General features: G+C 38.9%; 2 protein-coding genes across 10 annotated transcripts in view; one reads left to right on the top strand and one right to left on the bottom strand.

Annotated features, from left to right (window-relative positions):
• The window catches only part of Dmd (dystrophin, muscular dystrophy), a 2,390,387-nt gene that overhangs the window by 681,072 nt on the left and 1,695,921 nt on the right, over positions 1 to 13,394 (bottom strand). The gene's annotated exons all lie outside the window — the stretch shown is intronic.
• Gm52441 (predicted gene, 52441) lies at positions 11,355 to 13,142 on the top strand. The gene has a single exon (XM_030251548.1). The coding sequence runs from the start codon at positions 11,355 to 11,357 to the stop codon at positions 13,140 to 13,142; it is 1,788 nt and encodes a 595-aa protein (XP_030107408.1).

The raw sequence follows: 13,394 nt of genomic DNA, 5'->3' as shown, positions 1-13,394 counted from the left end.
AATAGGATCACACTGTAAATAAGCAATCAAGATAAACATGAGTATTATAATAGAGGAAAATGTGACACATGGTAAAAGTATCCAAACAAATTTATGGATCAAGGGACACCTTCTTAAGGAGTTACTTCATTGGCACTTATGTCTTCTCTAACCACATTTCACAAAATTATATAATTGCTGTTACTAATAGCCACTAAGATGATAATGAGAAAACACAGGCCTTTTACTTCTAGGAAGTGACTGAGGACTTTTGCTTTCTACAGAATGTTCTTCACCAGTATCTTCATGATGTGGGCATAGTAGGAACTTTTCTTGGGAAACTTTTTCTTTTTAATATTTTTATTAGGTATTTTCCTCATTTACATTTCCAATGCTATCCCAAAAGTACCCCATACCCTCCACCCCACTTCCCTACCCACCCACTCCCACTTTTTGGCCCTGGCATTCCCCTGTACTGGGGCATATAAAGTTTGCAAGTCCAATGGGCCTCTCTTTCCAGTGATGGCCGACTAGGCCATCTTTTGATACATATGCAGCTAGAGTCAAGAGCTCCAGGGTACTGGTTAGTTCATAATGTTGTTCCACCTATAGGGTTGCAGATCCCTTTAGCTCCTTGGGTACTTTCTCTAGCTCCTCCATTGGGGGCCCTGTGATCCATCCAATAGCTGACTGTGAGCATCCACTTCTGTGTTTGCTAGGCCCCAGCAGAGTCTCACAAGAGACAGCTATATCTGGGTCCTTTCAGCAAAATCTTGCTAGTGTATGCAGTGGTGTCAGCATTTGGAAGCTGATTATGGGATGGATCCCCAGATATGGCAGTCTCTAGCTGGTCCATCCTTTTGTCACAGCTCCAAACTTTGTCTCTGTAACTCCTTCCATGGGTGTTTTGTTCCCAATTCTAAGAAGGGGCAAAGTGTCCACACTTTGGTCTTCGTTCTTCTTGAGTTTCATGGGTTTAGCAAATTGTATCTTATATCTTGGGTATCCTAAGTTTCTGGGCTAATATCCACTTATCAGTTGGACATAGTACTACCGGATGATCATATATCCAGAAGATGTCCCAACCGGTAAGAAGGACACATGCTCCACTATGTTCATAGCAGCCTTATTTATAATTGCCAGAAGCTGGAAAGAACCCAGATGTCCCTCCACAGAGGAATGGATAGAGAAAATGTGGTACATTTACACAATGGAGTACTACTCAGCTATTAAAAAGAATGAATTTATAAAATTCCTAGGCAAATGGATGCACCTGGAGGGCATCATCCTGAGTGAGGTAACTCAATCACAAAGGAATTCACACAGTATGTACTCACTGATAAGTGGATCTTGGGAAACTCTTAACTCTAGCTTAAGGACTCCCAAACCATTTTGCAAAGGTGGCATATTTCCACACAAACTTCCATTTCCCTTATATGATGTCAGATTCACATTTAGTTTCCAAACGTTCTGCAACATTCCCAGGATACTTTCCAATTTCCTTACACAAATATGTTTCCTAATATGTTTTCTTTTTGTTTTAATATAACACATGTGCATTTGGATTATAGTATATCCACGGCTGTATCTTTAGATGTTAAGCTTCTCATTAACACACTTTTAAATATATGGAATATCGTGATTCCATGATATTTTAATTTATTTATCAATTACTGGGTACCAGTAAACACGGTTCTTGACGTACACGTTTTTTATGAGTTGATCATTTAAGATCCAGTTGAATTATATACTTTCAATTATCTCTTTTCATAAACCATTGGGCTTTTTAATTTTTTTTTATGTTTGTAGCCATTAATAGTTTCAAAATGTAATTTAGGTAAACACAGGCTCCCCTTCTGCTCATGTAGCTTAAAATCTCTCATATATCAAAGGATGAACAAAGCATCCTTTGTATGCAACAACTATTAGACTGGTTGGACGAAGTAATAAAAGATAATGAGTATGCTTCCAAACAAGTTCAGACAGAAAGATTACAACCTCTTTGAATAATAATTTCCCTCAGCAGACTGAAGCCTCAAACAGGGTCAGCCTTCATGAGCTTGGAACACATGGAAAGCGTTCCTACCTTCATTCTTAACTTAAAATATTCTGATAATATATATATATATATATATATATATATATATTCATATATATATAAAATAGAGGATCTTTATATATAACAGAGGATCTTCCCTTTTATATCGGTGTCCCATAAATTACATATTTTACCTTGATCATGAAACTCTTAGGTTGGTAAAGAATAAAAGTTATGATTTTTTTGTTTTGTTTTGTTTTGGTTTGTTTTGTTTTGTTTTGGTTTGGTTTGTTTTGGTTTGGTTTGGTTTAGTTTGGTTTAGTTTGGGTTAGTTTGGTTTGGTTTTTCGACACAGGTTTTCTCTGTATAGCTCTAGCTATCCTGGAACTCACTCTGTAGACCAGACTGTCCTCTAATTCAGAAATCCACCTGCCTCTGCCTCCCAACTGCTGGGACTAAAGACATGTGTCACCATGGCCCAGCAAAAGTTATGGGTTTTTTTGTTGTTGTTTGTTTGTTTTGTTTTGTTTTTGTTGTTTTTTTAAGAATGTGATCATTGATAATTATTTAACTACTAATTTTATTTCATTTAATTCTTAATTATTTAAGCAATCATTGAAATGTGTCATGTAAATGTATATTTTTATTTCCTTGGAGACGTATTTCAGTTTTTGAGATCAATTACATTTACACAATAGAGTACTACTCAGCCATTAAAAACAATGAATTTATGAAATTCTTAAGCAAATGGATGGATGTATAGGATATCATCCTGAGTCAGGTAACCCAATCACTAAAGAACACACACATGATATATACTCACTGATATGTGGACATTAGTCCAAAAACTTATAATACCCAAGATACAACTTGCAAAACACATGAAACTCAAGAAGAAGGAAGACCAAACTGTGGATACTTTGTTCCTTCTTAGAATGGGGAACAAAATACCCATGAAAGGAGTTATAGAGACAAAGTTCAGAGCGGAGACTGAAGATGACCTGAAGATCCACAGAGGTGTGCTTACACACACATAGTTATGCACTAACAGAATATATTAGGCAACTGATCAAAGAAACTGTCTACAGAACATCCAGAGACTGCCTCACCTGGTGATCCAACCCATAAACAACCACCAAACCCAGAGACTATTGCAGATGCCAGCAAGATTTTTCTGACAGGACCCTGATATAGCTGTTTCTTGTGAATCTATGCCAGTGCCTGGCAAATACAGAAGTGGATGCTCACAGTCATCTAATGGATGGAACACAGGGCCCCAAATGGAGGAGCTAGAGAAAGTACCCAAGGAGCTGAAGGGGTCTGCAACCCTACAGGAGGGACAACAATATGAACTAACCAGTACCCCCACAGCTCATGTCTCTAGCTGCATATGTAGCAGAAGATGGCCTAGTTGGCCATCAATGGGAGAAGAGGCCCTTGATCTTGCTAAGATTATATGCCCCAGTACAGGAGAATGCTAGGGCCAGCAAACAGGAGTGGGTGGGTTGGGGAGCAGGGCAGGGGGAGGTGTATAGGGGACGTTTGGGATAGCATTTGAAATGTAAATGAAGAAAATATCTAATAAAAATGTAAAAAAAAATGTATGCTTAGGGAGGGGAGATTTGCCTTCAGGAAAATATTATATACTGAATTAGTCATGTTTTTTTCTTTGTTCTTGCAGTAAATATAATTCCATTCAAACTGGCATGAGGAAACTTTCCTTCCTAGACCTTGAACAAGTCTGGAAACAGTAAACAGAAAGTGAAAAAAAAAAAGCCACAAGGAGATGATTTGGTAATGGGAGCTGTGGAAATCACCCAAGGGCACCAACTATCAATGGACTGATTCTCTTCCCTTGTAGTGATTTGTTGGAACAAATCAAGAGGACATTGGCAATGGATGAGTCCATTACTGGTCAAGTGAAGTGCTCAGGGGAGGAAGGGAATTGGAGACTGGAATGTAACAAGCAAAGGCCATGAAAGATAACCAAAGTGAATGGCAATGACATTAACAATACTTAAAATGAATAAGGTAAGGAAACAACATTTGAGCTATATGAAAGAAGAGTTCATATAAGGACTGCACTGTACCTAAACCTCAGAAAATTAGCATAAGGCACAAGAAGGGCATTGTAAGGAGGAGAAAGCATGCACAAGTCACGGGAATGAAATAGTTTCAAATGAGCTTCATTTAGTCTAAGATTCTTTCAAAGTAATGATATGTAAACTTATAGAAAAGCAGGTTTTAGTTTGTTTTGAGTTATTCTGTAATTGGAACATAATAATTATTCTATGGCTGGCCTTGGAAATTAGTTTGAATGGATTATATCACATAAACAGTTAAGGAAAAATAAATTTTGGATGAACTAATGAAATTATAGAACAAACTTTTAGTACTTTGGTGTAAAAAATGATATTTGGATAGCATTAAAAGAGAGATATAACAGTTATTTAAGACACTACCATAAGCTGTTAAAATTTTTAAATTGGTAGCAGGATAGTCTGTGGAATATATTTCCCTGTTCCTTTATAACAATGATTTTGTTTATTTTGGGATTTTTAGAGTCATAAAAATTGTTAGCTTATCAAATTTAATCCCTCCCCTGAATAATTTAATGGCAAATTAATCAAGTATTAGCGTGCCATTTTGAAAGAAAATTCTTTTCCCTTTCAAAAAAAAAAAAGACAGTCCATTTCAAGCTATTGTGTAACAGGAAATTCAAAGGGCTGATTTACTTGTCAATTCATAAATCCCTTCACATGCAGAAAAGTAAAAGCTTCAGTTATAAGAGCCAGGAAGTAATGAGTTCTAAGTGGGGGATCACAAAGTATAATTCCAAAGTCAAGAAGAAAGAATTTTAGGCTACAATTTCTTGGTAATGATTTGCAAATACATTTCTAAACTGATACAAAGAAAGCTGATATTTTTAGCTATTCAATATTAGACCTATTAGTTATTCTACATTGTTCAGATTTCTTGAAATCCCATTGTTTCGTAAATTTGGCATGTTAACAATGGATAACTGGGACTTTTAAAAGACAGTGTTGTCGTGTATATCATTTGTCAGCTTTCAGTGTATGAGCCAGTAATAATAATTGGTATAATATTTTCTCCTTACAGATAGCTTAGAATAAAGAAAAAAGACTAACCAACTTGCAAACATATATATTTTGGGATTAACTTGCTCTTTTATTTTTTAGTATTAATGTCCATTTCATCTTGAATAGCAACATTTTGGAATCTTTCTAACTTCAAATCATCAAGATAAATTATTTTATCTATTCAGAGCATCCTATAAAGCAAAATGAGTAATATTCATGCTACATTTATAAAATAAAAGATAAATCCCAAATTATGCTCATCAAAATGTAATATCTGACAGCATTACTTATATGCTCCCTGGCACAGACTATCCTTGGTTTTACAAATTAAGAATATTGCATAAAACCCACGGAAACCCCAAATAACCAAGGCTAAAAACTGATAGTAATTCTGTCCTGATGAATCTTATGGACAGAAACAATTATTGATAGAATTGCATGAGTAATATATAGGAGTGAGAACCGTCCCTTGTGACTCATGATAGATGACATAAAACAGAATTCTCAGTGAAGTTACTGGACTTGCAGTTCAACTGGGGAGATGACCTGAAGATCCACAGTGGTGTGCTTACATACATAGTTATGCACTAACAGAATATATTAGGCAAATGATCAAAGAAACTGTCTCCAGAGCACAGACTCTATCCTAAGGGGATGATGAAGAATGACATTTTGATGTGATTATGTCCAGGGCAAGTGTCATAGGATAAACCAAATTCTGAAGTTGGAGGATAAATAAGATCATTAATGACTCTGTGATATGAGAGAAGAAAGTACAGTACAAAAAGTGAACTGAGCCTAAAGTATTAGGCTAAGAATACCGAAGAGTTACTGGCGAACAGTGGGAAGACTAGTTTGGTAGTTAGCAGAACTGTAACTTTGATAAAGTTGGGCACGGACCAGAAAGAGATTGTTGTGGACAATAAAGAACAAAACAACAACAACAACAACAACAAACCAATAACAACAAAGGCAGAGGGGAATTATTGGAGCAGAAGATTGTTATAATAGAAGTGAGGTTTCAGAAATTCTACCCTTGTTCCACAGCATCTAACATCTGTTTGATGAGGGAACTAGGAAAATAAGTAGTAGGGAGCACAAAAGCTTTATCTAGTCCTTTTGATTAAGTTTCTTGTCCTGAAAACAAGTCACACAATGTAAATAACTTCATGTGTGGTTTTGCTTATAAAAATGTAACTCTACTATACAAGGAAAAAATAAATTCAGCTTCACTCTTCAATAGAAATATTAAAGAATTTAGCTGACTTCATTTGTAATAATGTTTTAAAGTGAATGTGGCTAGAGATGGTAGTTTTAGTGTAGAAAGAATATTCATTTCTTAAGTTTATGTTTTAAATAATAAATTGACTACTGGAACATGAGAAGAAATAGAAATTTCTCCAGAAATAAAATTTCAAAGATTATCATCAGCATTAGTAGGAATTATCAATGCAATTATTTGATGTCTCATTTTGTGAAGCTAACTTTCCAATGTCTTTTCATATTTATTGTTGAATTACATCTATACTATTTAATAGGAAATGAGTGCTCAGCCATCACATTTTTGAAAGCACTATAGGAAGAGTTTAACCAAACTCTTCAAATATTAGGTGTTAATCAAATAAAATATGTTAAATGAATTTGGCTTTAGATGGAGAGATGGCTCAGCTATTAAAGGCTAATACTCATAGCTAAAACAAATATTTAGTCTTTCATTTGTGTGTGTGTGTGTGTGTGTGTGTGTGTGTGTATGTGTGTGTGTGTGAGAGAGAGAGAGAATGTGTATGTATGTGAGAGAGTATGTGTTTGTGTGTGTGTGAGAGAGAGAGAGAGAGAATGTGTATGTGTGTGAGAGTGTGTGTGTTTGTGTGTGTGTGTGTGTGTGTGTGTGTGCACATGCACACACATGCTTGAGTGCCTGTGCACGCTCTTACATTTGAATTCCTGTGTGGACATGAATACAAAGAGGAGAGAGATCCACTTTGGATGCTTTCTATCTCATTTTTTTGAGACAAGAGTCCTACATTGAATACTGAGATCATTGTTTTAGATACAATGCCTGGACTACCAAGCCCCATTCCAGAATAGGTTTGTCTTTATCCATACCTAACACTGAATTGTTAACATATATCACCACATTTGGTTTTGTGACGTGGATATTGGTGATCTGAAATTGAGTGTTCATGGTCGTATATGGAGCTAGCACTGTATGTACTGTGCTATCTTCCCAGCCCCACGGCTTTTATGTTTTAAAAATAATTTACCAGAAACCTGGAACTAATTATCAAATGTAGCTATGACTGAACTGATGGAGAGCAATCGATGCTACTATTCTGTGATGCTACTATACCTGTAGAAAGCAAGAGGAGTGGTGAATGAGTGATTCTTTAGTGATGATTATAGTAATGTGCACAGTTAATCAGAAGAGTTCAAGCCATATTGTCTTCCTTCCCTATCTTCAAATGGTGGATATTAAGTTTTGAATCACCAAAATAAATGGCACAGCTGTTCAATTCATGCTGCAAGTCTAGGGACTGAATTGGGATCAGTTTATTCATCTGTAAAATGAGGATAATTACATTTATGTCAACCAATCTTAGGATGATTAAAGCTGTAGATTTATCTATATGCGCTAAAGTACCTTAGGCAGAAATTAGTTAAATATGGCTAGCCAGGTATTTTAAATCTCAAAGTAACTAAGGAATATTTTATTTACAATATATTTAACCCTCAGGCTTCAGCTGTTGGGTTTCACCAAATTCTGAGTGCTACAAAGCAAAGGTGACATATGGTTAATAAATAATCATGGGCAGTCCCTAAAGGATGATATCTTAGTAGTTTGAAAACATTTCGTACACTCACACAAAAGGGGCAGCATCCAAATGAAGAGTGGTGTGAACAAATATGCATCATCCTTCATGTCCGAGTGGTAGGTGCTTATCACTTGGATACATATATAGGGACAGATGTTGAATACTTGGAGCCAACTCTTCAAAATAGACTCCCTTTGTACATTTCTTTTGCTGCTTTTTCAGACTGTAACATTAATCCTTTTCTCTCTCAGAAATTATGACTGGGAAAAAGATAAAAACTTGTCTTTGATTGGGTGCTATGTATCTAAGCCACGGTTTTAACTGTAAATCAGTTGTGAAGTTCATTTCTTCATAGGTGAGTGGAGTTGCTATTACAGAGTGTTAATACACTTGCAGGGAAGTGTTGCTGGGGGTAGGAAGTGTGAGACATTGATCAGGAGTTTAAGAAATGAGCTATTTATTCTGGCTCTCCTTAGAGAAAAATCTCCCTGATAAAAAGTAATTCTACCCCTACCTCTCTCTCAAAAACATTTCATGATATAAAAGCTGCTCTCTTCAGTAAACAAAGAACAGACTGTTATTAGGAAATATGAAATTACGATAGAAGATATTTCCCTATACGAACACAAATGGCTTTAACTCTCAATTGGAACTTGCAGTGTGACAGATTTTTAAAGGAAGTGGCATGCTTTCATGGAGGGTCTCTGATACTCATTTCTAGTCCCTTGACCCCACTAGCTCCTATTCTATAAAATGGCTCTACATTAGCTCACTCTGCCAGTAAATCACACAGTTGTGCTACCCCATGAAAAAAGCCCAGTTAGGGAGAGAAGTGTTTGATGTGGCATAGTTCCAAGAAAACACGCGGCTTAAATGAAGCTGGTTCTGAGAAGAATGAACACTTCAGGTCCTGTTTGAGCGGAAAGTGGCTGCAGCTTCTAAGCCTGTGCCAAGAGCAAATATCATCAGTGCTTAAAATGTTTGGTAGTCCTGCATACCTAATCAAGCCATTCACATTATAGGAATGTGTCAAGCTTAATTCTTTGCTTTATTGGGAAGAGTGCTCATTATTAGCACTAATTTAAGTGAATTTTAAGTAATTTAAAAATAAGCAACCCTCCTGGCAGAAAGGTTGCAGGGTCAACTCTTTGTTCCCTCTCCCTTGTTTTCTTGAGAGGAGGTAAGCTAAATTGGATCCTACTTGCTGCCTTGCATACTTTAGGAGCTTGAGAATGGAGAGGGGAAAATGCTCAATAAATAAATCCCCACTGAGGGGCTGGCTCTAACTTCCAATATGCCAACATCTCTCTCTCTCTCTCTCTCTCTCTCTTGTTTTCAGTCTCCTCTATGTATTAATGATGTGCTTTATATTTAAGGGAAATTTCCTCTACAATAGTGGTTAGGGAAGATGTTAACAGGTTAATACTTCAAACCATATTGCAAAACCAAGAAGGCCAGAGGCAGAAGGCTAATTCTATGTTGCTTTTTTTTCCCATAAGATATATGCCATGTATACAAGGAATAATAAAAATAACACACTGTATGTGTTGCTGAAGAGGACTTGATAATACTATTCTCAAATCACACAGAGCAAAATGAGATGTCAAAACTATTAGAAGTTTTAGAGAGATAACACTGACTAAGTTGTTTTCAAGAGGAGAGACTGAACGAAGCTGTGGGTTTGCTAGGGAAGGATGGTCCTGGTGAGTTTCCATCCCCATTATCCATTCTATAATCTTTAAAAAGTAATATGTGCCTCTAATTCCAGCTCACTTAAATAGAATACTCTCCCTGAAATATCAACTAAACATTTCCTTTCATTTTCTCAAAAAAAAAAAAATACCAAGACTCTTCACTGTTCTACAGTTCAAAGTCCTATAAAGTGTAACTGTAATGACTACAAAAATAAGTGGTTGCCATGCTGTCTCTATGAGTTAGATGTTTTCACATGCATCACTTAACCTACAGTCACTTATAGCTACCATCAGAGGGAAACATTTTTATGTTTCTCTTAGATGATGAGGAAAATGAGGCACAAAACTGTGATACAACACATTTCCCTTTCTGATCCCCACATGACTACATATTTTTCCTCATGCTCTACAATAGGCTTCAATAGATGAATAGTCTCTCAGTGATAGCTAGTCAGGTATGAATAGGGAAACACTGGCACTCCAGTCTTTCTGACTCCTTATATAAGCCCTACCTGCCTGGCCCAAGGCCTCTCCACCATCTGTCTTGCTTCCTGTTGTAAATTTACTCCTCAAATGTTCTGTCTCTGTGTTCACAAGTGCTTTCCTCATGCCCTGTGTCTGAACCAGAATCCACTGGGTTAAACACATTAAAGGAGAAAGGGAAGAAAGGCCACACATCTGGTTTGTTTATTGCTTTCTGACTTCATTTCCTATTAGACCATCTCTCTCTTTTATCTGTTTCATTCTGGCTTGTCTACATACAGTTTATCCCAAGATGAGGATGTATGGCTATGGTTAAAATAAAATTGATGACACTTTCTCTATACCCCATATTTAAACTGTGAGAAAAATCAAACAACTTAGCAAGTTTTCATGAGCTGTTACCCATGTTGGGGTGAAGCAGCTGTCTTTTTGTCATTTCTGCCCCTGTAAATAACCCCTCACCTAAGTTCCTATAAGTAACCTCAATAAAACTCACTATTTTACCGAGTTGGACTTTGGTGCTACCTTAGTTTGGTCCATTGTCAGCTCCCTGTCTGTGATGAGTAGACATCTTTTCACTCCTTAGGAATATCTTTCCATCTCAATGTCTACGTATTAATCACATCTGGAAAGTCCCCTTTACTATTATGAAAGATATCATATGCACTGTCCCAGGAATTTAGATCGACTGACATATTTGGGAAAGGACACATCATTCAATGCATTAGACACTATGAGACTCAGGGGTTATGAAATGTCACAGTTAAGAAAGCACAGATGTGAGGAGCCGCCCTCACATTTGCCATTATAAGATGGCACTGACAGCTGTGTTCTAAGTGGTAAACATAGTCTGCACACATGCAGGGGCAGTTTTCCCACCATGTGTTCTGCCTTTCCCGTGATGACAACTGGGCCGATGGGCTGCAGCCAATCAGGGAGTAATACGTCCTAGGTGGAGGATAATTCTCCTTAAAAAGGGATGGGGTTTCGCCATTTGTTTGCTTGCTCTCTTGCACTCTGGCTCCTGAAGATGTAAGCAATAAAGCTTTGCCGCAGAAGATTCTGGTTTGTTGCGTCTTTCCTGGCCGGTCGTGAGAACGCGTCTAATAACAATTGGTGCCGAAACCCGGGACGAGAAAAAAAACTCGGGACTGGCGCAAGGAAGATCCCTCATTCCAGAACCAGAACTGCGGGTCGCGGTAATAAAGGTTCCCGTAAAGCAGACTGTTAAGAAGGATTCAACTGTATGAATTCAGAACTTTTCAGCTGGGGAACGAGAGTACCAGTGAGTATAGCTTTACGAGGTAAGTCTGATCTTGAACTTTCTAAGGAAATTCAAGACAGTCTATCAGAAGTAAAGTGGAATATGTTTGGCCTTGAATTTTTTCTAGTGTTAGAAGCCCTTTTGTTCCTTTTCACATGTTATCAAGTGGTTAAGATAGGGCGGATTCTAGATGAAATTCAGGACAAGCTATCAGAAGTAAAGCGGGGAGAGAGAGTAGGAGCAAAGAGAAAATATGGTACACAAAATAAGTATACAGGCCTTTCCAAGGGTCTTGAACCCGAGGAAAAGTTAAGGTTAGGTAGGAATACCTGGAGAGAGATTAGAAGAAAAAGAGGAAAAAGGGAAAAGAAGAAAGATCAATTAGCGGAGGTCTCTAGGAGATACTCGTCACTAGATGAGCTCAGGAAGCCAGCTCTTAGTAGTTCTGAAGCAGATGAAGAATTCTCCTCTGAGGAAACAGACTGGGAGGAAGAAGCAGCCCATTACCAGCCAGCTAATTGGTCAAGAAAAAAGCCAAAAGCGGCTGGCGAAGGCCAGTTTGCTGATTGGCCTCAGGGCAGTCGGCTTCAAGGTCCGCCCTATGCGGAGTCCCCGCCCTGCGTAGTGCGTCAGCAATGCGCAGAGAGGCAGTGCGCAGAGAGGCAGTGCGCAGACTCATTCATTCCCAGAGAGGAACAAAGGAAAATACAACAGGCATTTCCGGTCTTTGAAGGAGCCGAGGGTGGGCGTGTCCACGCTCCGGTAGCGTATATACAGATTAAAGAGCTTGCCGAGTCGGTCCGTAACTATGGAGTCAGTGCTAATTTCACTATAGCACAAGTGGAAAGGCTTGCGAATCACGCTATGACTCCTGGTGATTGGCAGACGGTAGTAAAAGCTGTAGCCCCCAGTATGGGAATGTATCTTGAGTGGAAAGCCTTGTGGCAGGACTCCTGCCAGACGCAGGCAAGGGCCAATGCCACCATGAAAGGGGATCAGAGAACGTGGACTTTTGAATTACTTACAGGTCAGGGACAACACGCTGCTAACCAGACAAATTATCATTGGGGAGCATATGCTCAGATCTCAGCTGCTGCTGTTAAGGCATGGAAAGCACTACCTAAGAAGGGAGAGGCAAGTGGGCAGTTGACCAAGATTACTCAAGGTGCACAGGAATCCTTCTCAGATTTTGTGGCCAGAATGACAGAGGCAGCAGAGCGTATTTTTGGAGAGTCAGAGCAAGCTGCGCCTCTGATAAAACAGCTAATCTATGAGCAAGCCACAAAGGAGTGCCGAGCGGCCATAGCCCCAAGAAAGAACAAAGGCTTACAAGACTGGCTCAGGGTCTGTCGAGAGCTTGGGGGACCTCTCAGCAATGCAGGTTTAGCGGCTGCCATCCTTCAATCCCAAAACCGCTCCATGGGCAGAAATAATCAGAGGACATGTTTTAACTGCGGAAAGCCTGGGCATTTTAAGAAAGATTGCAGAGCTCCAGGTAAACAGGGAGGGACTCTCACTCTTTGCTCTAAGTGTGGCAAGGGTTATCATAGAGCTGACCAGTGTCGCTCTGTGAGGGATATAAAGGGCAGAGTCCTTCCCCCACCTGATAGTCAATCAGCTTATGTGCCAAAAAACGGGTCATCGGGCCCTCGGTCCCAGGGCCCTCAAAGATATGGGAACCGGTTTGTCAGGACCCAGGAAGCAGTCAGAGAGGCGACCCAGGAAGACCCACAAGGGTGGACCTGCGTGCCGCCTCCGACTTCCTATTAATGCCTCAAATGAGTATTCAGCCGGTGCCGGTGGAGCCTATACCATCCTTGCCCCCGGGAACCATGGGCCTTATTCTCGGCCGGGGTTCACTCACCTCACAGGGCTTAGTAGTCCACCCTGGAGTTATGGATTGTCAACATTCCCCTGAAATACAGGTCCTGTGCTCAAGCCCTAAAGGCGTTTTTTCTATTAGTAAAGGAGATAGGATAGCTCAGCTGCTGCTCCTCCCTGATAATACCAGGGAGAAATCTG

This window comes from Mus musculus, chromosome X (assembly GCF_000001635.26).
Source record: "Mus musculus strain C57BL/6J chromosome X, GRCm38.p6 C57BL/6J".
NCBI lineage: Eukaryota > Metazoa > Chordata > Mammalia > Rodentia > Muridae > Mus > Mus musculus.
The sequence above is the reverse complement of the archived record's forward strand: the minus strand, read 5'-3'. Positions and strand labels throughout refer to the sequence as shown.

Bases quoted from the DNA above. Each gene is read 5' to 3' on its own strand.
- Gm52441 (XM_030251548.1), top strand. From the start codon at position 11,355: ATGAATTCAGAACTTTTCAGCTGGGGAACGAGAGTACCAGTGAGTATA.